General features: G+C 50.7%; 7 protein-coding genes across 7 annotated transcripts; 3 read left to right on the top strand and 4 right to left on the bottom strand.

Moving 5' to 3' along the window:
• Positions 1-3452: 3452 nt before the first annotated feature.
• Positions 3453-8565, top strand: abcB (uncharacterized protein; the record flags this gene model as incomplete). The annotated part of the gene is made up of 7 exons (XM_056933789.1): positions 3453-3737; positions 3814-4351; positions 4410-4636; positions 4700-7434; positions 7493-7573; positions 7646-8020; positions 8331-8565. Coding segments are annotated over 7 exons (4476 nt in total), but the record flags the coding sequence as incomplete, so codon positions are not given.
• Positions 8566-10348: 1783 nt separating this feature from the next.
• N7539_004186 (nucleoporin Nup120/160) lies at positions 10349-14458 on the bottom strand (the record flags this gene model as incomplete). The annotated part of the gene is made up of 3 exons (XM_056933788.1): positions 10349-11541; positions 11598-13748; positions 13816-14458. 3 exons carry the CDS (start codon positions 14456-14458, stop codon positions 10349-10351), a joined length of 3987 nt encoding a protein of 1328 aa, XP_056791329.1.
• Positions 14459-14973: 515 nt separating this feature from the next.
• On the bottom strand, positions 14974-16259 carry N7539_004185 (recombinase RAD51; the record flags this gene model as incomplete). The annotated part of the gene is made up of 4 exons (XM_056933787.1): positions 14974-15785; positions 15863-15930; positions 16036-16115; positions 16173-16259. 4 exons carry the CDS (start codon positions 16257-16259, stop codon positions 14974-14976), a joined length of 1047 nt encoding a protein of 348 aa, XP_056791328.1.
• Positions 16260-17258: 999 nt separating this feature from the next.
• Positions 17259-18236, bottom strand: N7539_004184 (uncharacterized protein; the record flags this gene model as incomplete). The annotated part of the gene is made up of 3 exons (XM_056933786.1): positions 17259-17437; positions 17487-18159; positions 18213-18236. 3 exons carry the CDS (start codon positions 18234-18236, stop codon positions 17259-17261), a joined length of 876 nt encoding a protein of 291 aa, XP_056791327.1.
• A 1505-nt stretch (positions 18237-19741) lies between these two features.
• On the top strand, positions 19742-21235 carry N7539_004183 (uncharacterized protein; the record flags this gene model as incomplete). The annotated part of the gene is made up of 2 exons (XM_056933785.1): positions 19742-20487; positions 20608-21235. 2 exons carry the CDS (start codon positions 19742-19744, stop codon positions 21233-21235), a joined length of 1374 nt encoding a protein of 457 aa, XP_056791326.1.
• Positions 21236-22909: 1674 nt separating this feature from the next.
• Positions 22910-23921, top strand: N7539_004182 (uncharacterized protein; the record flags this gene model as incomplete). Its single annotated transcript, XM_056933784.1, has 2 exons — positions 22910-23720; positions 23803-23921. 2 exons carry the CDS (start codon positions 22910-22912, stop codon positions 23919-23921), a joined length of 930 nt encoding a protein of 309 aa, XP_056791325.1.
• A 374-nt stretch (positions 23922-24295) lies between these two features.
• N7539_004181 (uncharacterized protein) lies at positions 24296-26907 on the bottom strand (the record flags this gene model as incomplete). Its single annotated transcript, XM_056933783.1, has 6 exons — positions 24296-24469; positions 24534-25714; positions 25777-26224; positions 26301-26659; positions 26737-26750; positions 26810-26907. 6 exons carry the CDS (start codon positions 26905-26907, stop codon positions 24296-24298), a joined length of 2274 nt encoding a protein of 757 aa, XP_056791324.1.
• Between the last annotated feature and the right edge of the window lie 333 nt (positions 26908-27240).

The raw sequence follows: 27240 nt of genomic DNA, 5'->3' as shown, positions 1-27240 counted from the left end.
TAGGCTTCTTTGCTGGACCTGTCTTAGCAGGGCCGCTGAGTACTGAGTGGTGGGAACTTGAAGATACACAACTGCACATACGGCTGTGCGACTGTAAGTAGTAGAGTATCTCTCAGTACTAGTAGTCACAATGGGTACATATACGGGTACAATGGAAAGCGGGTTTTTTCTGGAAGAGCGCCGCCGCTACGAGGAAATCCTTTTCGTCACTGCCAAGTACCCACGACTTTCCTCACGTCATGTCGGTCGAGATTCAAACACATCAGGAAATGCTACCTCCAGACGGAGTTTTCTTTTCAAATAGTAGTATTTTTGTTATGGATGCAATGGGCGTGCGTAGGTGCCCCTGTTCAACTTTCGCTTGGATCAAGAATCCCCACATGAGACGAGAGATGTTTGCCGTCGACTTGTGGAAATTGATACATGCTAAAAATTTCTTACCAATAGTCGCTTGGTTCCGACGATCGTCCTCATGGAACCATGGATGAGGAAGACGGGAACCAGTAATTCTGAGCTCATTGTGTTTGCAATTGACGTCGACCACTTTTGTCTTCAACCCTTCAAGATATGGCTCTAAGGGGCGACTCCAGCATTGGACACGGTGGTGTTGATGGTATCGAAGACTGGAAGGGAGTTGACTGGACCTGATATTCGAGATGCAAGACGCAATCATCAAAGGAAAGTCATAGGACTGTCTAGATAGAGACAAACGGGCGCGATGAGGTGAGCTCAGGTTCTCATACAAGGCTGGAATGACTGGGTGGCGCACTTCTCCTGAGATCTCTTGCTTCTCGAGGCACCGACCTAGTTATGGACCAGATCACAAACTACCATGACTTCTTCAAAAATCTCAACTTTTTTCAAGTTCACGCTACGCACTTGTGGCTTCACAGGACAGGCATCTTCCCATTCAGTCCAAAGCCGAAGTTACCCAACGGCTGAAGTCATCGTTGCGCAAGCGTGCAAAGCATATCCACAACAAACACCCGGAACACTTGCCTCGCCAGTCAATTGTTTGTCCGGCCTTGCCGAGTGCGTAGTCAGTGGGCCTTGACCCATCACGGACCTTGGATGTTCTGCGCTGTACAACTGCTTTCCTTTTCCCTGCCCTTTCCTGAGATCACGTTACTATTTGCAGTAGTACGTGAACTAGTAGGTCAAGGGCCCTGCAGGGAGGGCGGATGGACCAGACCAAATCAGCCTTATTCACAATCCGTTTGTCTTCGCTTATGCGTCAGGTTTCTAGCAGACCAATCGCTTGAGTCTTTCCTCCCAATTGCCTCCCGCAAAGAGGCATGTCATTGTCCTGCGGACTCGCGATGCATCGAGTCCTGACAGGGTGTATTTCTGATCGGCCATGTACCTCATCACTGTACTAAATCAAGGGACAAGGAGACTGCAGCGATTACCACTGGATCTACCTTTGTTTTGTTTTTGTTTTTCCCCCCTATTTTGCTTCGACCTAAGACATCCCCAACTTCCATTTCCGCTCAATGCTACTGGTCTTGCTCTGGATCAATCAATCTGCAAGGTCGCACAGCCTTTCCTCCACCTCGTGGCAATCGCCGGGATCCACTGATAGGCGCTTTGGAGCTGAGCGCCGAATCAAGAGTGCTCAATAGCGAGGGGAGAGTACCGATGCATTGCACTAGTCAGCGAGACCAGTAGGGGAGATCCAGGAGATTTGGAAGAAAGTGACACTTCCGTAACTGTACAGTATACAAAATGCCATATTGTTTGTCCAGTCTGTTCTGAGTCCATTCGTGATCTGCTCATCAGAACTGTCAGCTGCTGTCGTAGCGCGAGTAGAGACCCGTTCGGCACCCTTTTAGATCTCCGTGTTCTCTCTCTGACAGCCACCACTAACCCTACCTGGCAGGTAGATCGGTACCACCACCCACTCAGTTACTGTCATTCTCCATTATACAAATGGAAGCCGCCAAAACAAGGAAGCGGGACAAAAAGCTCCACGATTGCTGTTCTCCAACTGCCTCCAACAACGGATGTGGACAACCACAAGATCAGGTCCACCACAGCTCGCAGCTTGGGACACTTTCTCCGTTTGTACTTTGTTATACCTTGTCATAGTAAACAACTAAACATCTTACTCTGGTATCTCGTAGTCTCGTACTGTAGAGTGACTAAAGTGTATCAGTGTAGACTCTGCAAGAACTGTGAATCATTTAGGGTACTTCCGAGTGTACATAAATTCCTCACACAAGTACACCTTAAACATACCCTTGTGCTTTGCGCGCAGCTGGATACTGCTGATCACAATATCAGTTGCCATAGAGCCGACCAACTTCAAAAGCGGCATTATACAAGGGGTCGGAGTCCTCGAAGATAAAACCCCTGGGTACAGTATATCCCCTGGTTGGATATGTAAGGTCTCTCAACTTGGGCCCTTCCGTCGTATTTTCCTGCAGTAAAAAGAAATCAAGTCATTTGGGCCCCATGATGAAGGGAAAAATTGGGACTGTGCTAAATTGAGCAATACTGAATAAATAAGCCGAATGAGGTATAGGTAATCCTTGAGTAGGTGGTCTGCGGAAGAAAAATCAGTCTCGACGCTATGACCAGATCAGTACACACTCAACAGTTTAACAGACCCCTCATTTTATATACACCATTGCGGTGGAAAGAAAAATAGTAAAAATGGGACTCACACAAATATTCCATGGACGTTCATGGTTGTAATCTTACCACACTGTATAACAGTGTACAGTCTACAGTCTACAGTCTACAGTCTACACTAGTACACTGTGCAGTGTGCACAATTATCACAGTTTCTCAGTTTGTCTGGGGATTTTCCAATCCTGGTTGTTTTATTCTCCTTTTTCCCCCGTGGAGTGCCTTTTCGCTAGACTGGATGGCCACCACAACTTCGATGTAAACATTGCATGATGACTACACTTACGACCCTCATTGGCGGACTGCAGCCATACGTATCACACTCATCGGATCATAAACACGAAAGAAGAAAGAAAAAAAACCAGCATGGTGGAATGGCCTCCACTGCTGACGTGGAAAAAAAAATCCTCAAAGTGGAAGGATTCCAAAGGGAACAATAGCCACTGACACTGTCACAAGGGACTAGACCAGATACCCAGGTCAGCGAACGGCGAGAGCACGAGTTGAGAAGGTGGTCCTGTGAGATACCCATGGAGTCTAGGGCGTCGTGCTAATTTGTGCATGTCTCAATTGCTCATTTACCATTTCATTATTTTTTTTTGGGCCCAAGCTCGTGCCTGGGTCGTGGAATCGCGGTGCACTCGGGGCCTAAACAAGTTGTTCAAATGTATGCTATCCTCCACGTTCTCATTCAGCATGTCAAGTGAAACAGTTTGAGACGCTGTGTCAGTAAACTGCAATTCTGGGAGAGTACCCTACTTTCTGCTAGCATCTCAGTCATATCCGAGGGGGACTTGAGCGCTTCTTGATCGATAATAGTGTCCAGTCAGTTTATTTGGTCGGCCGAAACTTACTCATGGTGCCTCGTGGTCTCCGTGATGCTGCAGTCTAGGTCCATCGGTCCATCATGCCATGAGCTGGACAACACGATCCGTGTTGGAATGGGCTCATGTCGTGGCGGATTTGATTTCTCATTACTCCTCGAAGAAACAATTCTGACTCTCCTTCCCATTGCTTTGATCTTGATTCTGGGACCGCTGCGGATATGGCAGCTCTCACGGCAACAATGCAAAGTCAAAAGATCGTGGTTACTTCCATCCAAGCTTGTAGGTCTCTCTATTGATGTCAGCCGAGGGGGCACACTTGATCCGTGCGAATAGACTAACAGCGTTCTTTTCACAGGTGACCTGGCTCCTCTATATGGGCCTGGCAATTGCACAAACAGTGCTCTGGGCAACACCAGAGGCAGACCGCACCAAGGCATCGCTTGCCACTTACATTGTTCTCACAATTGGAACGCTGATGCTCTTGTTTCTTTCGTACATTGAGCACTCTCGATCTGCCAGGCCGTCCTTCATCTTGAACGCTTATCTACTCTGCACGTTGATTTTCGACGGCGCAAGGACTCGAACTTTGTGGCTTCGTGCTGATAATGGACTGGGCAACAAGATTGCCGTAGTCGCTTCGGTAGCTTTGTGTATCAAATCGATCCTCTTACTCCTGGAGACTATGGAGAAACGACGAATTCTGAAGGAGCAATTCACAGGACATCCTCCAGAAGCTACAGCAGGTCTCTTCAATCGCTTCTTTTTCGTGTGGCTGAACCCTCTGTTCATGAAAGGATTCAGTAATCTTTTAACAGTTGATGACCTTTTCGTCACTGATAAAGAGCTGAGCTCTGAGACATTGCTGGCAAAGTTTGAGCGGAGATGGAACAAAGGTCAGTTGTCCGCACGGCGTTGGAACATGTTAATATTGCTTTACTGAAACCCTTCAAGTTCAAACAAAGTCGACCCATACGCTACAACTTGAGGCGTTTAAGGCCGTCAAGGCACCACTTCTGACTGCCATTCCAGCCCGAGCCTGCTTGGTGGCTTTCAACTTCTGCCAACCTTTACTCCTCACACGCTCGTTATCCTTCTTCAACAGTCCCGTCAATGATACAACGAACAATGTCGGCTACGGGTTGATTGGTGCCTATTTCCTGGTATACACTGGCTTGGCCGTAAGTGAACCGTTCAACGGATGTACATGCCAACCTATTAATAGCGAGTCTGACACGTAATAGGTCTCGATGGGACAATACCAACACAATACTTACCGAGGTATCACCATGGTCCGTGGCATTCTCATCACCATGCTCTACAAAAAGTCCAGTCGCTTGGATCTCAACGAAGTCGACCCTAAGAATGCCTTGACCTTGATGAGTGCAGACATTGAACGTATCACTCAGGGCTGGCAAACCATGCACGAGATCTGGGGCAACTCCGCAGAGATCGCGCTTGCAATTTACCTCCTGGAGCGTCAGCTTGGTGTTTCTTGCTTTGTGCCTGTTTGTGTAGCTCTTGTGGCTCTGGTGGGATCCCTCGTGGGAATGTCCTTCGTCGTACCCCGTCAGGCTCAGTGGCTCCAGGCAATCGAGAGACGTATCTCATCCACATCTGAGATGCTGGGCTCTATGAAAGGGGTCAAAATGCTCGGTCTTCAAGACCTATACATGAAGATTGTCCATGGACTGCGCGTTGATGAGTTGAACATTTCCAAAAGGTTCCGGACTCTCCTCGTCTACAACATGGGATTCGCCTGGCTCACTCGCATCTTCGCCCCCGTGTTGACGTTCGCTGTCTACATTGGCCTTTCTAGTTCAACCCTGGATGTTTCTCGTGTCTTCACCTCACTTTCGCTTTTCGCTCTTCTTTCTGATCCACTCTTGACCCTTGTCATGGCCCTCATGTCTTTCGCGGGGTCTGTGGGATCATTTGTCCGAATCCAGGAGTTCCTCGAAAAAGAGGACCACATTGATCACCGTGGAGGCGCTCAGCAAGCAAGTTCCTTTGAACTCGTTCACAAAGAGAAGGTACTCTCTGCGTATGGAGAACTTGATCTTTCTTCGAGCAGCTTCGGCTCGGCGGAGTCGTTGACGTACCGGTCATCTTCCTTGTCCTCCATCAATGCCGCAGTCATCCAGAACGGAACCTTCAGCTGGGACCGGGATCACCAGCCCATTTTGACCGACATCAGCATTTCAGCCCCTCGTGGTGGGCTCACCATGGTTGTTGGGCCCTCAGGCTGTGGAAAGTCAACTCTTTTGAAAGCAATACTAGGGGAGATCTACTGTGTCTCAGGCAAAGTCGAGTTGAACGCTCCCAGTGTGGCGTTCTGCGACCAGTCTCCTTGGCACATGAACGGGACCATCAAGCATAGTATTGTGTCAATGTCCGATTACCAGCCCGACTGGTATTCCATCGTGGTCAAGGCCTGTGCATTGGACGAGGACTTTTGGCATTTCCCTCGCGGCGATCAGAGCTTCATTGGAAGCAAAGGAGTCGCTCTCAGTGGTGGGCAGAGCCAACGTATAGCGCTAGCCCGTGCAGTCTATGCCCGGCGAAGGATCATTGTCATCGACGACGCTCTCAGTGGCCTCGACGCTACAACTGAAAATCATATATTCCACAGCTTGTTTGGAACCATGGGCCTCTTACGGGAAATTGGTACATCTGTGATCATGGCATCTTCCTCGGTCAAACGACTACCATATGCCGATCATATTGCTGTCATAGATCCGACTGGACGTGTGAAAGAGCAGGGCCACTTCGACGAATTGAACAATATGGGCGGGTATGTCTCCAGTTTCGATCTACCTATGCCGGACTGGGACTACAAGCCCAGAGCCATCTCGGCGTCCGTTGCCGATAGCACGAAGACACCGACTATCGAAGGCAAGGAGCCATCGGCCATGGAATTCGAGAGTCGGGGCAGTGGTGGGGATCTTACGATCTACACCTATTACGTCGATGCAATCGGGAAATTGCCGGCCATTTGCTTCATGCTAGCTATGGCTGTCTTTGTGTTCTGCATCTCTTTCCCTAGTATCTGGATGAAGTGGTGGGCCGTGTCCGACACCCAGTCGCCAAGACAAGAAGCTGGGAAGTATCTTGGTGTCTATGCCATGCTTGGCTGCATTGCGATGACTTCTCTGATCCTGGGATGCTGGCAGATGGTAATCACCATGGTTCCCAGATCTGGTGAGACATTTCACAGGAAACTCCTGCAGACCGTCCTTGCCGCTCCGATGTTCTTTTTCTCCACAACGGACGTGGGTTCAATCCTGAATCGGTTCAGCCAGGACTTGCAGTTGATCGACATGGAACTACCCATTGCCGCCATCAACACCGTCGTGACCGTGTTCCTCTGTCTTGCGCAGATGATACTGATCGGCATCAGCTCCAAGTATGCAGCTATTTCCTTCCCATTTGTTCTGGGCCTTCTTTTCATTATTCAGAAAATCTACTTGCGCACCTCTCGCCAAATCAGGTTCTTGGATCTTGAAGCCAAAGCACCCTTATACTCCAATTTCACCGACTGCCTTCAGGGCTTGGTCACTCTTCGAGCCTTTGGCTGGCAACATGCCATGGAAAAGAAGAACATTGAGCTTCTGGATTATTCCCAGCGGCCCTTCTACCTTATGTTCGCCATCCAAAGATGGCTCACTCTATCATTGGATCTTGTGGTCGCTGGAATTGCAGTGCTTCTCATGATCTTGGTTGTTTCTCTCCGAGGTACTAGTCTGGGTGCGGGATCAATCGGTGTGGCTCTTCTGAATGTGATCCAATTCAGCCAAAGTATCAAGCTCATGGTGACGTTCTGGACCAACTTGGAGACCCATGTTGGGTCCGTCGTCCGCATCAAGGATTTCACGCAGCATGTCTCGTCTGAGGACCAGCCTGGCGAGGACCAACTGATCGCTTCAAGCTGGCCGTCCAAAGGAGCGGTGTCTTTTCAGTCAGTCTCCGCGGCGTATAGGTATGCATGTCTCGAATTTATTTCATGCTTTGACCACAAACTCTAACTTCCTATTCAGACCTAATGAGCCCGTTTTGAGGGATATCTCCCTGTCGGTGGAAGGGGGAGAGAAGATTGGAATATGTGGACGAACTGGAAGGTAAGAGGCGTCGTTGATTGTTCCCGGTGAAGTTGTTTTTACGCCTGCTAACGCTCAGCCGATTAATTTCAGTGGAAAAACATCCATGATCATGAGTATCTTCCGTATGCTGGATTTGACCCAGGGGACGATTTACATTGACGGAGTCGACGTATCTACTCTGTCTCGACGCGATATCCGCTCTCATATCAACGGTGTCTCACAAGATTCGTTGTCCTTCAAGGGTAGCGTACGTGTCAATGTCGATCCAACGGGATCGCGCAATGACGCCGATATCCGTGACTCCCTTCGAAGCGTACAGCTGCTTGACTTGATCCTCGAAAAAGGTGGTCTGGACTCGGATCTCGCCGAGATTCACCTTTCTCACGGTCAAATGCAGCTTTTCTCTCTCGCTCGTGCCATTCTCCGCCCGGGCAACATCCTCATCCTGGATGAGGCCACAAGCAAGTAAGTTTCATTCCACTTTATTGATTTGCCTTGCATCTGGAACGCATTGGCCGCCCCGGGTCCTGTACTTTGACTCTGTTGGGCTTCCTTTCCCTCCTACCGCCCATCACTCCCGCCGGCCCCGTGCATATGCGGCTTGCTCTGCTGGGGGTTGGGCCTCGGGCGCCGTGGCAGACGAGGCTCATCGGCGTCCATCCATCAGGAACCGGACGCCCCTTCCGCAGCCCCCTTGCCGCAAAATCGTTCCCCTCCAATTGGTAAACCTAGTTTTCCGATACCGAAGACTAATCACAAATGCTTCCCGATATAGTATCGATTCAAGGACAGATGAAATCATGCAGCGCGTCATTCGCGAGAAGTTCTTCGGCCATACCATCATTTCCGTCGCGCACAAACTCGATACCATCCTGGACTTTGACCGCGTTGTGTTGTTGGATGCTGGTCGCATTATTGAAACGGGAGAGCCTTACCAACTACTCAGGAAACCTGACTCTCACTTTGCTCAACTATATGCGAACTCGACTACCAATGAGGACACCGACTAATCATTCCTTCTTCTTCTTCTTCTTCTTCTTCTTCTTTGTTTATATTAACCATCATTCTCCCAGACAAATCTTCCTTGCATTCAGCGGCGGTCCCTTGCTCGTCGCAAGCTCTTTCTTTCTTTCTTTCTTTTTATCCCGGCAAAACAGATCTCGACAGACGGGGGCAAACATGCCAACGGCAGCAACCGTCGTTCGAATGATTCAGCCATCAGGCATTCGTGAACATACCCGTTCTTTTCTTTACATACCCGTGCCTTTCTTCGTCAATGATATTTCCCATTTCAACTCCATGTGACCCTCACTTATCATGTATATACCTTTCCAGTTCTTTTGATCTAGTGCTTAATCTTCTACTCTTCACCCCACGACAACCATCACCCACCATGTGCCTCACACGTGGCCTCGCGAATCTGCGACCTCAACCAAGTAGCTCCCAGATCAAGTTCCAAATCTAAAGCAATTCCCCAGTCTATTCGATTTTCCTTTTACTCTCAAGCCAAAGCGAACTATTCCAGGGTCCCCTCGTCATCTGACCTATTCACTGCTCATCATGACCATTAGTTCGAGTTGTGTCATGTAGTAACTCCATTAGAAGATTACCTCAAGTCAATCAACTTTGACCTAGCGCCGGCTCCCAGTCGCTTCGAGAACTAGAAACCAGATTCCGTGAATCCCCCCGACTGTATAGCTTGTCGTCATTGTGAGATTGTTAGTAGAACCGAAGAGATACCCGCCTATTAGATCGTTCGGCTTCTGTCACTATCCACTTGCAAGCTAACGTCCGTCCAGGGCCTATACCTGGGCCCCATCTCGATCTTTCTCAAGTTCTAGGTGTCCGACTACGTACGTCGGATCGTCTCGTCCGTCCATTGATATCTTTCGGCAAAGTTACCCAACAACTACTCGATCCGTCGCCCCAACCTTCCAATTACCAACCTGGGTCAAGACCGCCGGGACAGGATTACTTAGATAGGCCGAGGTATCGAGCTACACCTGGAAAGAAACCTATAACTCGAGTCGATGTGCTATGCAGGTGATTGGTACCCTATGGATCCGATGAGCTACTTTCCATCAAAATGCCCAAGGTGAGCCCGCCCGCGGAGGTGAAGAGCAATGATCAATTCATGTGAATCTTTATTTTTCATTTGTGTACTAGGCTAGGTAGGTACCTGGGGACTGGACTCTCCGGTCTACCAGCAACCCGGAGGCCATCGCATTGCATTAATAGGTTACCTTGGTAGCTACATGATGGATTCCATACAATCGGAGCCTCCTTAGGCCTGGAAGGATTTCCAATGATGCATGCAAAACCTACATAACTCAGACAGACATGACTAACCTACCAAGACGAGCACCGACAAAACGGGCTGACGCCGCCGTTCGAGGGAACCCGTGTCCACTGCCAGTACAATAAAAGGACGTGGTTTTAAGCTCATTCAAGCCCGACCTCGAGGTATGCCCGAAACAGGAGAATGTGGCACGCTTGTGTAAAATGCTACAGCTACTGCTCATTGGGACGGGAACCTTGAGTGAACGCCCAAGCATCGACCTGAACTCAACTCCAGTGGACCTACATTAAAGGGCTTCCAAACGAGCACAGTCTATGTGACTGACACGAGTTGGGAAGCTCTCGCCGCTGAAGCTTCTGACAAAAAGGAAAAGGCGATCCAGAATAACTTATGCAGAACTCCGTATTTCCATTGTTTCCACCAGTCCGCGCCCAAATCAAAGTCGAAGATTTTACGTTCCATCGCAGTAAGCCATAAATGACGGAAATCACATCCTAGGAAATCTCCATTGTGTCATCATCCATCGCCTCCTCGTCATCTCCAAGCAATCCAAACTCCCAATCACCGCGCTCGATGCGGCTCACGCGATCAAGCTCAGACTGGTACTCACGACGAAGGTGGGTAAGGGTGACAATAACGCGCTTCTGAGGGGCATCAGTCTGCGGTTGGAAAGAAACGCTGCCACGACTATTGCCAATCGAAGAGACGCTGACACGGCGATCAGAAGGACTGAAAGACGCTCCACTCGATGATCTGCGCCTGCTCGCACTGGGAGAAAAAGCGTCACGCTCAGCATTCTCCGTGAAGACATTGCCGTCTTCATCTGCTGAGCGGCGTTTTCTAGATAGGGAATTTGGTCCTTTACCGTTTGATTCGGGCGAGTCAATTTCAACAAGAATGTAGGCCTCACTTTTGTCGACCGATGCCAACAAGTTAATCAGAGATAATAACTCATGCCGAATCTCCTTGCTCTCCTGGTCGTCTTCAGGCACATGCGCAAAGTCAACATCTCTCTGAGACTTGCGGAGAAGGGCAGTTGATGGCGCATCTCTTGCCTGACGCAGGCGCTGCACGTTCCGATAGGCTATTTCAGCCGCTCCACGATAATCATTACGAGCGACTCGATAAGCTTGCAATATGCGGTTGTAATCGGTTGACGAAACATCAACTTCCTGATTGTCAATGTCAACCCATGACGTGAAGGTATTTTGCTTCCGAGCGAGGGACATGAGGATCTCGTCAATGTGAGAAGCGATGTTCGGAACAAGCGTGGTAGGGAACCGTAAAATCTGCTTAAGCCCAGTAGCACCGGGGCCGGAGACAGCAAGGATGTTGGTGATTAGAGAATTGAGCGCGGATCTCTGCAGGGCCAGATCCTGATATCGAGTCAATGCAGAGTATGCTTGATCAAACTGACAGGTTTTCAAAGAAGCAAGGAACAAGCGAGAGAGCAGATCCGTACGAATGCTAGTGTACTCTGGGTCTTGCTCGGCCCAGGGCTCCGAGTCCAAAGCTTGCAGCGCCAGGCTAGCAAATTCAGCAACGTGGGAGAACGAGCGCACTTGCTCGAAAACAGAGAGGATGTGCTGGTAGTATTTCGGGATGCCATTGTGAAAGCAATTGACATCAACGAGGTCCAGAAGAGTGGACGACATCTCGTGTAGATTGCCCAGCGGTTTGCCACGAGCTGGGAAGAACGTGTTAGCCAGCCGTTCGAGCCAAGGATTCTTTGAATTGACTTACACAGAAGATACGCGGCTTTGCGGAAATAGATGGCTGCAACATCAAATTCAGCCATCGCAACATGCAGACGTCCCTTGACGTAGGTTGCCCAAGATGTGCTTGACTGGAAGCGTAGGAAATCCCAAGCGAGATCGATATTATTCTTAGCGATTAAATCGCACTGAATATATGCCAGCGCGTTTGCATAGGCAACCTCACCCGGTCTTGTGATCCAGGCCAGCAGATCTCTGACTCCGAGCGTGAGTGTGTAGCTTTGGGGAACGCCAACCGGTTGCCGTGGCTTGATGTCTGCAACAAACAGATCCTCGAGAATAGTGGCCGTGCGCATGTTCTTCCTGAGACCCGACTTCTTTTCCTTGGACACAATCACTGGGGTAGACGCCTCAGAAGTCGTGCTAGTAGCAGGGCGGTCGGGACACTTCCGAACGTTTGAGCTGAGCCAGTTGATCATTTCGTATTCGCGAAGTGAGTCGACAAGACTAGAAAAGAGGCCAGCGGCATCGAAACTTGACCGCTCGCCTTGTTCAATCTCACCGTCGACAAAGATGACCAGAATTAGTAGATCGTACAAGATTTGGCGCGTCAGTGAGATAGTTTCTAGAGCACCACCGACGATCGCTCGTGCGCCGAACGAAGTCGATGTCAGTCCGGAATCTTTACCACTGAAACCAACCGGAACGGTGTCAATGATGGCATAGAATGGATCACTTGAAAGGTTTTCCGCATCTTGATACTCATTCAAGGCAGCGACAAGACCATCAAAGGTCTTGTTCGAAATGCGATGTCCAAATTCGCAGCGCTCCCTGAACGTGTCCATGCGATCGTTGATTGAGGACGAAGGTTCATTAAAGATCTCGCTTTCAAGAGCAGCGCGACAAGCAGCATCAAGCTCAGCGGACAGCTTCTTCCTGAATTCCATTGCTACCTTCATCAAAGAGGAAGCTTGCTCATAAAGGTGGCCGAGCTCAGCGTGCAAGTTACGATGTCGCCATCGGTCCACAATCTTGGGTCCCTCCTGGCGAAGTTCGGAACTTGAATTGTGTAGTAGTAGTTCGGCGGTATTGCATTCTCTTACGATGGCGCATGAGTCGGAAAGAAGAAGCCAGGGCATGTCATGGTATGAGTCGTAAGCAAGAGATATTGGCTCGAATCGGCGCTTGTTGAGGTCTTCAGCAACTTGCCAAAACTGACGCCACTTGGCATCTGTGTCCGTTCGATATCGTGCATAATCCATTTCATCATCGGTGTATCTGCGCAGGGAAACGGTCTGTGCGATGGTCGAGCAAAGTCTCTCCGCCAAGGGTATGTCTCTCTTCAACACACCAGATGATGTCGAGGACAACGGCCTGATCGCCTCTTGGTACACTGCCAACGCAGTCTCCAGAACTTCGGGCAAGTAACGGGTTGGGTGCATGAGGTAAGCAAGCCATTTCTCGGTCGGGTCCTCAGCCTCTTCGCATTGGTTTGCTGGCAATGTCTGCTGGCGGTGTGTCTCAGCTGCTGTTGACACCCAATTTGAGGTCCAATCTGTCACGAGAGTCTGCAAATTGAAGTGAAGGGTGTAGAGCTGAAAGAGACCGTGATTTCTCCACAAAACCCAAAGCTCCATGCCCTTCCCTTCCTCCATTGACTTCACCTGGAAATCTGCGATACTCCAGAACATGTTCCCAGTCACATCGGGGTCCCGGGGCCGGAAAAGAGCATCGGCATAAAGGTCCTCAATGACCAGGTCGGTGGTCAATCCTCCCTTGACAGCCCAGAACTTGAAGCGCCCGTCGTCGAAGGGAGAGTATGTGACGACATAATATCTATGACTACCGTCCATCGCCCGCTCTGCGTTGAACACCCGAATGAAGGACATCTCAGCGGGGTTCAAAGTGTATGGGACTGCTTCGGGGTCCATTGTGCGACCCAGAAGATCCTTCGTCGCCGCAAGCTTGTTCGTTGCAAGATTCCAAATTTTGAGGGTATGGTTCAGGCAAATGGCGAAGACATAGGTGTCGTCAGATGTCGTGGCGATGGCGTTTGCGACATTGAGATCTAGGTTTCGTCCATTGTGCTTAATCGACGAGGTCGCGTGCCACTTCACCAGTCCTCGGATCGATGCACCCCATGTCCGTTCGTCGAAGGTGAGCGGCGTCCAGTGTGAGCCTAAATTCCCATTGAAGGAACATCAGAACAGATTGCCTAAAGCAAGTGGATCACAGGGATTTCTTACCGTCTTCGCCGGCTCTTCGGGTCAGTCGCAGGAGCGCACCGTTGTCGAGGGAGATGAAAAGTTCTTGAGGAGTACTGGCATGAAGTCTGTGGGGGTTCGCGAATGACAAGGGCGCAGGGGTGCAGGTTTTACACCATTCGCTGACATTGTCGTCAATGGCGTCCGTCCTTCGGAAGAACTCAGATCGGAGAGACAGTGTATGTAGTTGCTTGGATTCCGTGACGACAAAGACGCTCAGAACTTCGTGCTCTTCAGCGTCCGATAATGCAACTCCAGCTGGAAGAATTCGGTCATTGAAGTGCAGTCGCAAAGTGATGTTGTGCTCATGGTGTTCGGCGCCGCTCTTCGTCAAGTCCGCGCACTGGATCTCCAGGACCTTGCTGTCATTGACCACTCTCCACAAAAAGGTTCTAGGGTAGGTCTTGCGCTTGCGAAAGTAGACTGCGCCTTGTGTTGCGAGATATCTCCGGGCGAATTCTTCTTCGTCCTTTGCGATTGGGATGTCTGGCTGATCTTGGGCAGAGGAGATCGAAAAGCGAGGCCGGCGAGTAGGTCTCTCGTCAACCGTGACCTGAACATTCACGGTCGTGGACGGTGATGAAGACCGGAGGTCAATCCGTGTGTCTTTGTAAATTTTGGCCATGGTTGAACAACAGCAAGGTATGGACGTTGTTCAAGGCCGACTCAATGTTCCATGACGGATGGCAGATTGAAGGAAGGTGGTAAGGCGGAAAGCTGGAGCTTCAAAAAACAGAGTCTTGGCGCGGGCGCGCGCGCGACTCAGGCACTTCCAACCTTAACTGCCATGTTTGGCTCCAGACCGCCGCGGCATCGTCCAATAAAACTACCTTAAGAATCTACATACAATTTTACTTACATTAGACTAGCCACCACTTTCGTGCCTAATCCATATTGAGGCGAAGTGGTTTATGAGGTGAACTGATAGGGCGAGTGAACTGACAATGTGTTCTACGTGCGGATAATCTTGAGCAACTGACTATCGTGACTACAAGCATCATGAATGGAAGAAGTGAACGGATTTCCAAACTTCGAGCTATGTAAACAAGGCAATAAACAGGGGTAGCATGCAGATAAATCCATAGCTCATAAGGTCACTAAAATCGTGTCAAGGTGAATTAGTAGTACAGCCGGGTCCTCTCAGTCTTTCTCCAGATCCTTCTCGCTCGGATCGCCAATGCCATCTTCATTGATTGCAAATAGACAATCGCTTTCTGGAAGACATGGACTGTCATAGATTTTGCAGATTCGGGTTTCTCCTCGACCCTTCTTGAGACTCAGTCGTGTTGTACTCGCGTGAGCGATGATATTACCTCCAATGGGCTTCTTGGGGTCAGGGTTGAACATAGCGCTGGGGCCACCGTCGACTTGTGCCACGACTTGATTGGTGATGACGACCGCGATGCCAAACTCATCTGCAAGATGTTGAAGGGTACGCAAGAACTTGGCGAGATGAGTCTGTCGAGATGCAAGCTCTCCACGGCCATTGAAGTCTGTTCGATACAGTGATGTGGCCGAGTCCACAATCAGGAGTGAGAATCGAGTCTCACACATCATTTGAGAGGCCTGGTTCAATAGTTGGAGTTGATGATCCGAATTGTAGGCCCGAGCGTAGGCGACATTGTCGAGAACTTCTTCACCCACCAACCCATAACGCTGGGCAACAGCAAGCAGCCGAACCGGCCGGAATGTTCCCTCGGTGTCGATATAAAGACATTTTCCCTCGCCGCCGCCCATATCGAATGGTAACTGACATGTCACTGCGAGTGTGTGGCAAATTTGACTTTTTCCCGTTCTGAACTCTCCAAAGATCTCTGTGATTGAGCCTGTTTCAATACCACCACCAAGGAGCGTATCCAGTTGTTTAGAGCCAGTCGTGATCGAGATCAATTCACTTCGACGCGCGTGCATTTCCGTGGCTGTGGTGAATCCGAGAGGGACGAGCTTATTGGCTTTCGAGGGCAGAAAAGTGTCAGCATAACGGTGATCGATCAATTAGACGCCAGATGACAACGGACCCGCAACTTACCCTCTGCCAGAATCTTGCTGGCCTTTTGCTCTGAAATTCCCTTGATTTGTTCGAGTTGACGCTTCGGTCTGAGTTTTCAATCTTATGGTCAGCTGGACGAAGAGCATACACGTTGCTTGGCTTCACGGCCAACTGGAATGGCAGGTCAAGATGGTCGTGGACTGATCACTTACGTAAAGGCGACTCGCTCAACAGTGTGGTAGCCAGCATCGACGAACAATTTGATGTCGCGAGCAGTCAGACCAGCCATGCCCTGTTTGGCCCCTTTTAGCTAGCCATGCTTGCATGTTGCCGTTACGGATACACTCACCTCCAAGGCTGATAGTGGGGTTGGAGCCCCAGGACCTGTCAAACCGCCATCGTCGTACTCTGGCTGCGCTTCTTGGTCGGCAGTCATCCTTTGTTTTGGACGCGGTCGATGGGAGTCGCGGCTCTCAGCTTTGCTCGTTATCTGATTAAATTCTGCAAAGATGTGCTGGGAAGCCCCGCAACGCGCTGAGGTTGGGACTTGACTGGTGATGGTGCGAGAGTGTGAAAGCAGGCAAAAGTCAGAAACTCGCCTGGAAGACGAAAAAATATCAAGTAGTGAGTCACGTCCTAGCGCTTTTTGGTTTTCCTTCTGCGTTTCTGTTTGTGGCGAATACGGGGCTACCAAACCCAGCTGACATTCAGCGTCGTTTGGGCTGTGGCCGACGCGTCGACGCTGTCGCGCAGTCACGTGGTCCTCAATTGATCGGAAGGCTCAAGGCAGCCATGCGCTTTAGTGGAGTCTCCCTTCGCCGAGTGGGCCAGAGGGGCCACTGCATAGACGACTGTTAGAAGGCACTAAGTCTCTGGAAGCTCATCTAAGTACAACAAGGCTCGAGAGTGAGACTACCTAACTACTTTCAGTTGCACCAGACTCCAGAGGGCCCTCGATATATGCTGCGAAGTTCACTTGTCTCTGTTGAGTGGGGCTTTAAGCTCCGAAGCAAACGATTGATAATCGACGATAATGGAATCTCGAAGGAGTCGAAGAGGTGTTGCATGTGCACCTCGAAAGATACACACCTGCTGAAACACTGGTGCAGTTTTATCCATGCCGTAGACTGACGGGAGTCACGGGACTATAAACAGTCAGGAGTACGTTGGGAAACCAGCGGACATCCTTAAACGCGCGATCTGTATCATGAATTGCCACGTTCCAGGGACAGACCCGTTGGGTTAAAAATACAAATAAGGCTAAAGCATCTCACGCCTGTTTTCAAAAGCACAAGCCGTCTCATCTCACGCGCTTCATGGCCATGACAGCACATGACACTCTGGCACAGTGGAACAATTTCTCCGGAGGCTCTTGAAGCAAAGCCCGCTTTCCACGCAGGACATCTTGAAGTCTGCTCCTCTTCACGGCGGTCACTTAACCGTTCATTGACCGATATTGTGTCAGTATCGATTTCCGTCTTTTCCGGCTTCGAGGGGGCCGCACATTGGATTCAGCTGCGGGCTGTTCAGAAGGCGCGGCCATGCGGTATTGTTCGTTCAAGATAGCACTCACACCTCGTCGACCATCTTCTTGGGATTGCTTCCGAAGCACGCCTATCCTTGTTAGAGCTTGTATTCAAGATGATATTCCGATTGTACATACTGCGAAGACGGGAGTTGAAAGCATCCTCATTCCGCCATGCGTTTGCCTCGTCAATCGATTGGACCGAGCTTGGACTGCATAACGGAGAGGTCGCTGCAAGGTTGGCTTCGGAGAGTGAGCCCGCATGCCACATGGGTGTGTTTCCGGCCCGTTTCAGTGGCGATCGCTGGTCCTCAGATTTGTTGTGGTAGGCCCGAGTGAACGCCACCTTGACTCCTCCAGTTTCTGGCGATGCAACTGGGACTTTCCCGGTTTTGGATTCATGGATTTCGACTGCGAACTGATTTTCCGTGATGGACCCTCGATCGGAAGCACACTCGGCTGGTCCACAGACACTAGGCTTTGCGAAGATTGCATTTGCTCCTTCTCGGTTACACGAAGACTCTGGAGTTGGTGATCGCGGGGAAGGTCTTTCCGGCGAGGGACTCGGTGGGCTTATACTTGGAGACGCCGAAGGCAGGGCGCTCGTCAGCGGAGTGCTGGGAGGGGAGACCCAGATGCCTTCTACATGGACTCGCTGTTCAAGGGCCTTGGCACCGAATGGCACGTTGTCGGAGAAGATTGGGTGAAGCTCTGCCTCTCTGTCTCTTTGACGGAGTTCGGCGTCGGTGTATCGTCGAATCTTCCAAGTATTGAAGGCCAGGACACAAAAGGCGTATATGAAGACCAGAACCTAAATCTTTGTCAGTCGCTTGGCTCGTGCCCGTTTCTAGGAGGATCTCGTACGATCAAAAGAGCGAGAGCCTGCATTGCGATGGTCAGAGGATTGGCGATAGTCAAAACATCAGGTCAGAACATACGAAGCTCAGCTTTTCCCAAAGGGCCCAGGTTACCCAAAAAGCCATCGCATCAAGGATATCGCAGTGACACGGCAGCCTTTGCTGTCGTTGTTGGTCCAGCTTTGAAGACGAAGGTGATCTTGTCGGGTCGAAATCACCGAGGAAGAAACTGTGCTATCCTAAACATTGATGCGGTTTTGCTCGACGGGCCTTTGGGAAGCAGGTAAAACCGCCCGAATAAGGAAAGAGCTTCCTGATGTGAAAGTACTCAGGTGGCGGGCCTTTTCGGTAGCGAAGGGAATGTCAGGAGAACCTAAGGCGCTCCATGGTTTACCACATCTTGCGACAAGTGGTTCTTATTGTAGGTCACTGTCACTCAACTCGTGTCAGTAGCACACTGCCTGTCACCAGGGGCCCTTTCTTGCCGAAACACGCAAGTATGCTTTGGCAATACAGTAGTATTTCTCGGTGGCCACAAACATCCCTCCACTCATGGGTTTCGTTCCGGTCCCATAGCGACATGACTTCATGAGACACGATAGCGAGGAAAACATTCCTGGGGTTTTTGACTAGAGCACTGCGTCGGCGATCCGTAGGACGTTTTAAGGGACTTCGGGTTGAGCTATATTCTGTCTACCATCCGTGTTTGTACTGTGAAGAGGGTGAAGAGGGCTTCTTTCAAGCACATGTCGGACAATGATGCCCTCGTTATGCCTCCTCCATTTGAATTGACCCAGGTGCGATAGATCCCCCGAACAAGACTTCAGAGTACCGGTAATCAATTCAGAAGCAATAAGAAAGTCTTGAGTAGCCCGCCGTGATGTCCCGAAAGCGGGCTTGCACGTGATAGAAGGTTCGCTCAAGGTAAGAAAACATCTTCCAAGAATCGTGTACAGTTATTGTTAGCGTGGGTTCGGGGCGCAAGAACCTTCGAGGTTCGGTCAACCAGGATGTCGATCGTCCTGATATTGACCCAGAACTTCGGCGCGGACTCAAGATGTTCCGTCTCAGTGTTCCAATGATCACGACTGGAACTTGACTCGATACTTTTGACAACTCAGGAGACTTGTTTCTGAAGATCTTTGAGGTTCCCACGCCTACTGATAAGCGGTGTTCAAGAATTATACTCTGGATCTTGAATCATGCGGATGAATATGATCATTTACGGATCGTCGATCGTGCAATGGCTCAGTCGAACCTCCCATTTGCCAGAGAGCACTGGTGGATCTGCTAAGCCCCCATGAAAGCGTGTGGAGTCGAGATCTGAGAGCCGCCGAGCTGACAGGAGGCGACTGAAACTCAAGCTCTGTCAGCCGAAAGCCTTACGGCTGCCTGTTGTAGTGTCGCGGCTCAAGGTTCTCTTTCACCTTGCCCGACTAGGTGGTTGAAACGGGTTCGACGAGAAACAACCTTCAGACATACCTAAAGAAAAAGAATTCCCCCGCTCGACGATTCACCCGGAACGATACATCAACCATGGGCCGCATCAACACCGACGATCGCGCGGACGCCGCTTCGTCGCACTCGCTGCATTCCCTCCCCGATGAAGACGATCTACCGCCTCCTTATACCGATGAACCTGAATTCGATTCCAGTCCGATTCCTGCGCAGGCCCGCGAAATCGCCCCGTCGCGTTCAAACGTGCCCTTTCGGCCTCTAAGCGTCGTCGACTCAGCCTACGCTATTCCGGGATCCACAGGCGTCCGATCTCATGATGCTCGAGTTGTGAGCCTCGCGCCACAGCTGTCACATAATGCGGAGGAGCTGTTCGAACTCATTCGGCGACAGTTGAAACTTCCGGTGCGGCCTATGCTACATATTCGGGGCTCGCACACCGACTCCTCCAAGGACGACAAAGACAAGAAGACCAATCAAGTGGTCGACTTTGAATTTCGGCTTGACCTGGCCGAGACGATATTGACAGGATGGGAGGGTCAGCCAATGGACATCAATTTCTTGGAGTTGAATGTGATCAGAGATGACGATGATGCTCTTGTATTTCGAGGTGGTAGAATGCGGTCGCGCACTTACAAGCCGCGCAAGACTGTGCGGACCCCTCAACAGTCAACTGACAGCGATGCCGCGCTCCTCGGGCCGGACCTCGAGGAGGCTCACTATAATGACGAGCAGGCAGAGCTCCCTGCTATCACAGAGCCCAGTCTCAGGAAGGACTTGACGCTTTGGTGCGAGCGATACTGTCTGGACCCATCGCCCGTCAAATCGTATGTCACTCGCGTTGATTTTTTGAGTCCTCACTTTTTTTTTCCCTTGGTCTGATCTTTTGAATCGTGATTGCAAGATCGAGTGACTGCTGACTCAACTCATGTTGCGTGATTCTTTAGGTTTACCATCCATCGCGAGCTGAAGGGTTTCGACAGCACGGCTATGCGCAACATTTTCAACACCCATATCCGCGAGCTGAACTACCGTGGCAGTATCGATCAGGGCATTACGCAGGCCCACAGGACTGTTACAATCTACTCTCCGCATTGGATCAATCGGCTTCGTACCAATAACTTTGTCTGGTGGATAGTCGTGCTACTGCAGCTGTGGATTATCACGTGGCCGATTATCTGGTTCATGGAGAAGCGCTACGAGATCGCATCTGCCCGATGGAACGCGAGCCTGATTCCCGAGTGGGGAAATGGCTTGGTCCGTATCTTTGCACAGGGTCGCGATGAATCTGCTCTGGCAGAGTGGTGGGCGCCCGCTGTCAAGCAGGCGGCTTGGACCCGTCGCTCCGACCGGGACAATCTGCTGACGAGACTGGACGCAGAGCGAATGCAGGGACTGACAACAGCGCAGATCGTCAATACCCGGACTCAGGACTCTGCCGCTGAATCAGAGCGTCGTCAACGCGTCGCCCGGGGTGAAGGTGGGTTTGTTGATAATGTGGTTGGCTTGGCTCGCGGTATTAGCGAGGTCGGACAGGATTGGAGATTCTCTACCGGTTGGGGTGCCAATACCTGACATGACACAAGACCTACGTCCGTGCTTAAGTTGCATCGTGGGGGGTGATTCCTGCTGGCGGCCTTCATCCAAATCAACCAAGAGGCGACCAGCGCTACTCTGTACTCAAACGTCTTCTCTCGGAGCATGGTGTGTGACCCTTTGATAGTGGATCTTTCGATACTGTCGGCACATCTGATAGAAAGTATTTCGCCATGATCGGTCGCCCAGTCGGCTGGCCTGTCAACCCATGCGGATCCACGTGTGGCTGACGTGAGATTGCCTCGATGCAAGCTGACTGTAGTCGAGAAAAGCCAGAGTCACATGGGTGCGACACTACACCTTCGCCGCCATCCATGCTACCATAGTGCCAGTGTGACAGTGCTCTCTGTACCCCCGAAAGACCCATAAACTGGCTGTTCTGATCCCTTGCTCTGACGCCCCCTGAATTGAGATTGACATTTCTCGAATTAGGACTTGGTCGACGATAGAGACTAGACATCTCTGTTCTGTAGATCCTCCGCTCCGCTGCGCCGCTGGAGAGTCCGGGAGGTCTAGACCAGTGGCTGCAGCCATGCCCAAATTTGGAACACAACTCAAGAACAGAAACTCAAATGCTCATTCAGTGAGGTATACCGCAGACTGCAGAGAGAGAAATGTTATTTCCATTCATGGTTGTCTCGGGGTCTGCATCGCGTCAACACCTCATAGTATCCATGTCTACGGCTGCGTTCCTATGCTTGATGTCTACTCATCTAGGGTTGTGCAATTTTCGATGTGATCATTCATGTCATACCCTTTTCATATGATGCTCGACTATGGGAATCGTGGTACTATACCTCTTCAATTCTTCATTCGATTTCTTTTCGATCCTTTCTACGGTCCATTTTCTTCACTCACCCTCTAGCACACGATGATGTAGCGCAATTCAGAAGTTGCAGGGAAAAGCGGATGAAAGTCTACTGTTCATGCTAAATACAGATGTGTTCCTTGCCACGTAAAATTCCAGATGTGCATAGCCTTTCTGCCCTAAATATAGACCACTCTTCACTATCACCCCTCTGCTCCGATTAATGTTCACGTCTCGAATGTATTTGCTACAATACCTTAGTTATAGTGGCCCCATAGATGTAGTAGTGAGTCTAGTGACGGAGGAGTCACTGTGACTCTAGTGACCCGCAAGCGAGAAATCATCGGGCCTCGCGAGCTTCAAGTGAAGTTTATTTCTCAAGTGGAGTTGGTGACCCAAAGAATAGCCTTTCTGATTCCGGGAGATGCACTGCCAAAAGGTCGCTTTCCTCGTCATAATGCCCCTCTTTCGCATCTCTGCGCCCGCCTTCCCCCAACGTTCCATGGTAGTGTTTGGTTCTCGACAGGTGGCTGAGGCTGAGAATACTCATCAATCGAAGGTTGAGCGATTCAGTGCCAAGCAAATAAAGATACTGGGGTCGGGTCCCCAGCACTTGCTCCTCGATCAAACGACCGGCTTCCTAATCACTCACCGTACCTCATCTCCCCCGACCGAGGCTTGGACGTGATCAGACTTGAGCTGTCTATCTGAACGTGAACGTTTCAATAGTCCCTCGTAGACCGCACCCACTCTTCTCCATTAGCATCACAATCTCAGCACTGGACCGACCGCGCAGACCAAGACGAGCTGCAACCTCTCGCACCTACTCATCTCCACTTTTGATAATGCTGCGCAAAAGGGAGTCCTACACGCATTTCACGCCGATCCCCGCCTGCGTGCCGCGCCAACTAGCGCTGGACATCCTACACAGTCATGGCGAGATCATCACCTTGAACCCCCTCGTTCTATCTTACCAGCCCATCGCCGCACCCCGCGATGCCGCCGCCGACGAATTCTACTTCTCCTGGTACGAGATCGTCGAACGGGTGCAATACCTGCCGGGCCTGGGCAAGATTGGCTCCGGCAAAGTGAATTTCCACGGCTGTTTCCACAACACAGACTGGGGTCTGGAAACGCACACCTTCGTGCCTCTGGGCATCGAGATCAAGAGCAGGTGGCGCATTGCGGGAAACCAAGTGAACGAGCCGCGGAAGTTTACGGAATTCCGACATGATCGCGCGCCTGAGAACGGCCTCTATCTCCAGGAAGATATTGAGATCAATTGCAATATCACCTTGGTGTCCTTTGTCAAGGGTCAACTCAAGGCCGCGTCGAAGGTCCTGGTCGACCGGTTGATCAAAAAGGCGGAGCTACTGGATGCGGGAGTCTTGCAGGGGTATGTGGAAGGTGGAAGACTCAAAACGATCAATCCGGCTGATCGGTCCTCGGTGGCGCGGTCGGACTCGCTGTTGTCGTCGTCGAGGAGACATTCGGATATGGGCTCGTTGAGATCGTACGAGTTGCCTCGGTCGCCGACGGGATCCATCCGGGAGCAGTCGGCGTATTCGCCTTCAAGAGGGTCGCAACGTGGCTCGGCTAAACAGGGGTTTGTTGCTGAGTTGCCGGCGGATTTCCATCATCGCCAGCCATCGCAAGGTATGTTTGGCGCAGGAAGGAAGCACATCCATTGCCATGAAGACAGTAAAAATGATCCATTTGCTGATGAAAGTATTGTCAGATTCGCCGAATGATCGGAGCAGAAAGTATGCGGCCGAACTGCCGGCCACGATGGAGAGCCCGGAAGGGTACGTCCCGTCAAAGCATGGAATCCAGGAGCTGCCGCCGGGGCGTCAGTGAAGAGAGAGCTATATGTGAGTGGGAGGCGAATTGGGAGGTGTAAATTGCGATACCCATTTGTTATATGTACCTGGCGCTGTGGCAGAGCACTACTTCTTTTTTTACTTTCGTGCTTTTTCTGATCATGTGGACTGTTTCTTGGTTGACGGCCATGAGCGTAATTGTGGTTTTGATTCGAATTATTTGATCATAAGCAGTAAATTCTAATCAACGACACGGCATGGTCCACCTCGTAACAAGATTTAGTAGCTTCTCATATCACGCTACTCCAAACACATCCTTCGTATCCTAAGGTAGCTGATCACTTTCACTAGGTAATCGTTCGATACACTTATCATTAGAAAAGGAAAAGGGGTATATATGAAGAATTCAATTCAATATGCAAGACCTTGCGCCAGCGGTGTCCATCGATATAATGAGAGTAACTCTCTGCGTCGAGCCTTGTGCTCATCCCACGAGTGCGGTCCAGCTTGCTGGACATCGTACAGCATTGATCGGAAGACTTTGCGGAAATTTTTCTGCCCAAACACAAGGATTAGAAGGGCGCACTTTCATCAGGCATGAGCCGGGGCAAATCACGCTTCTCCGCTCTCTTTGAACAAGCTCACTTACTTGGAAGGTTGTATCGAGGGTAACGACGCTGACTTCATGGGCCCGGATGATCGTTTCGCAGACCTCTTCCACAGAACGGTTGGGTCCCAGTTCTGGCATGCGATCCACAAAAAGAAGAAGGATGAAACTTCCCTGCAGCAGATAGATGCCGAAAAGGTATGGCATAAAAGTCATCTCCGGATCGATGGTGAGAATCTGTGAGACGACCCCCGACGCGCTCAGGGCATGCGAAGCACATGTCACGAAGCTCTCCGAAGTAATCCAATCGTCCCGGTCTTCTATCATGGAAATAGGATCCCATTTCCCATGCAGAAGGATGTAGAAGACGTGCAGTAGGTAGCTGCTGTAGATCTTGACCAGTTGAACCTTGGAGTCCTTTGTCATGGTCGCCGAGGGAGATCCGTAGGAATCGACCCGGGGAGGTATTCCCGCGTCGGACGATGGAGGATGAGACCGCGCAGCACTATCATTGGGGTAAGTCGGTTCCGCGTGATTCTCCAGATCGTTGACTTCCTGTTCTCGCTGTGCAATCATGGTCTCGATATGCTGGATGGCTTCGAGTGGGATGAACCGCCCTAGCGTGGGATGGGCCTTGAGGTGGTGGAGATCAATAATATGACCCAAGACCCTTGCCAAGGGTAGAAAGTATTCGAAGAACCCGGTCCCTGAAATCTGTGATGGGGGGCCGAGTCCGTTTGCAGGGACATTGTTCAGATCGACCGTGTCAAGCGTTTGCCACAGCTTCTCGGGCAAGGGCGTCCGGACACAAAAGGTCCCCTCGGCAATGCTTGTACGCATGTTGAAAGATAAGGCCAAATGACGATCTAGACAGTATATAAGCCAGAACAGCCGCCTACGCTCTTCTTTGGCGACCATCCATCTCCGAAAAGTGGCATCGCCATTATAAAGTCCGCAGAATACTGGACCAAGATCGATGTCCTGGTCTTCCATGCTGAGTCCACTTGCTCGCACGAGCCGGATCAGCTTGTCCCGCCATTTGAGCGCATCCGCCTTATAATGTCCCCCAGAGATCACGATAGTCAAGATTGCTACAGCCAAGATTGTATCGGTTGAGCCGAGTTGGCGCGGCAAAAGGGCCGTGCCGCTACTTTGCCGGTCGGGTGCTGTATGAGAGTTGCTTGGTGGGCCGGTGCTGGGATGAGGATGAAATTGCCACCCATCTACTGCTTGTTAGGAATTGTAGATATTCACATTTGAGACACTTGCAGTTCAAGGTGCTTACCCGATGATCTAAAGTAGTTGTCCGGGTCTTCTGACTGAAGCAGGTCCATTGACAGCCGGTACAAGTCAACACTCGTGCGCTCCCGAGCACCTGGTGTATCGAATATCCGCATATCCGCAGTTTGCGTGACGCAAAAGAGGATGACTGCGATGAGGGCAGGTGAAGTTGGACGTGCATCCGTAGGATGAAGGACCGAGGAAGGATGCAATACATGAGCCAGCATGTAAGGTGACGTAGATTTGAACATGGAATTGTGCTTTTCATTGAAGAATATTTCTACCATCTCAGATGCTTCTTCGGCGAGAAGGATGCCACTCAAGCGAGGAAGAACTGATTCTAGGCAGCGGTAGGGTGTCCGTAGAGTGAATGGATCGGAACGCGGTCCGGGAACATTATCAAAGACTGCCTGGTGAATGCTTGGTAGCGATCCACGATGGTCGAGAGAAATCTGCTGGGGTTAGCGATGTAAATTCAGGGCTAGCATACAGGGAGCCTCAATCTTCGACAACACAGGCACTACCTACATGAGTGGGAGACATCACATTTTGGAGAGGTTCAAGTCGGACGCTAGTCTTTGGCGTCGGGAACATCCCGTTCAAGAAGTCGTCGCGTTTCTGATACACTAGATCCTTTCCTGACGATTTGTCCGCTCCAGGAGGGCTTGTCAGATAGGACCGGGGATCCAGGGACGACTCGACCGAAAGGCCCTCCTGCGTCGATGTGCCGCTCGAAAATATCGTGCCATGAGGACTTGCCGACTGAGTCTTTTGGGATTCCCTGTCCCCATCCATGTCGTCTGCCCGGTGAACGGGACCGAGACTGTTTCTTGGTCGCCGGCCGCGCTTTCGCACTTCCTTGGTGAACTTACAGTCCTCCTTGCGCTCTGAATAGCCGGATCGATGGTCAGATTTAGTTTGTCAGATATATGGATTCATACTTGGGGATTCGTCATGCACGAACCTGCGCAACGCCGGCTGCAAGAGACGAACAATCAGTGTGGATCCTCGACTTCAGCGCTGGACTGATAACATACCACGGTTGCTGTCCATCACACCTTTGCTTTGCGTATGTGCATGAATCGCAGGCTCTCAGAACTCTTGGCTGGCCTTTGTGGCCTCCAGTGGCCTTCATGTTAATGGGTGACAAGTGGTCGAGCAAAACTGTACCGACCGTTCTAATGCGGAGAAGGAATTGCGGGGAGGACTAGCGAAGTGGAGACTTGGTGCTGCACTGTCGACTGCCAAATGGCCGCTGCAGATTAGCCTAAACTTCTTGGCTTTCAAAGTGTCTATCGACTGAAAATCAATCGAGCCTCGAAGGCCCCAGTCGGGTTGAACACACCTGGATCAGGTTTCAAGATTTGTTTCCACGCCATCGCGCAGGATCAATTGTCAAACAGAGTATCTGCCGCTTAGAGAAGTGATTTATGAATCTACTGGAACACGAGAATCCTCGAGTGAGTGG

Source organism: Penicillium diatomitis, assembly GCF_028827545.1.
Source record: "Penicillium diatomitis strain IBT 30728 chromosome Unknown utg000004l_segment0_segment0, whole genome shotgun sequence".
Classification (NCBI taxonomy): Eukaryota; Fungi; Ascomycota; class Eurotiomycetes; order Eurotiales; family Aspergillaceae; genus Penicillium; species Penicillium diatomitis.
This window is presented reverse-complemented; position numbering and strand designations above follow the sequence as displayed.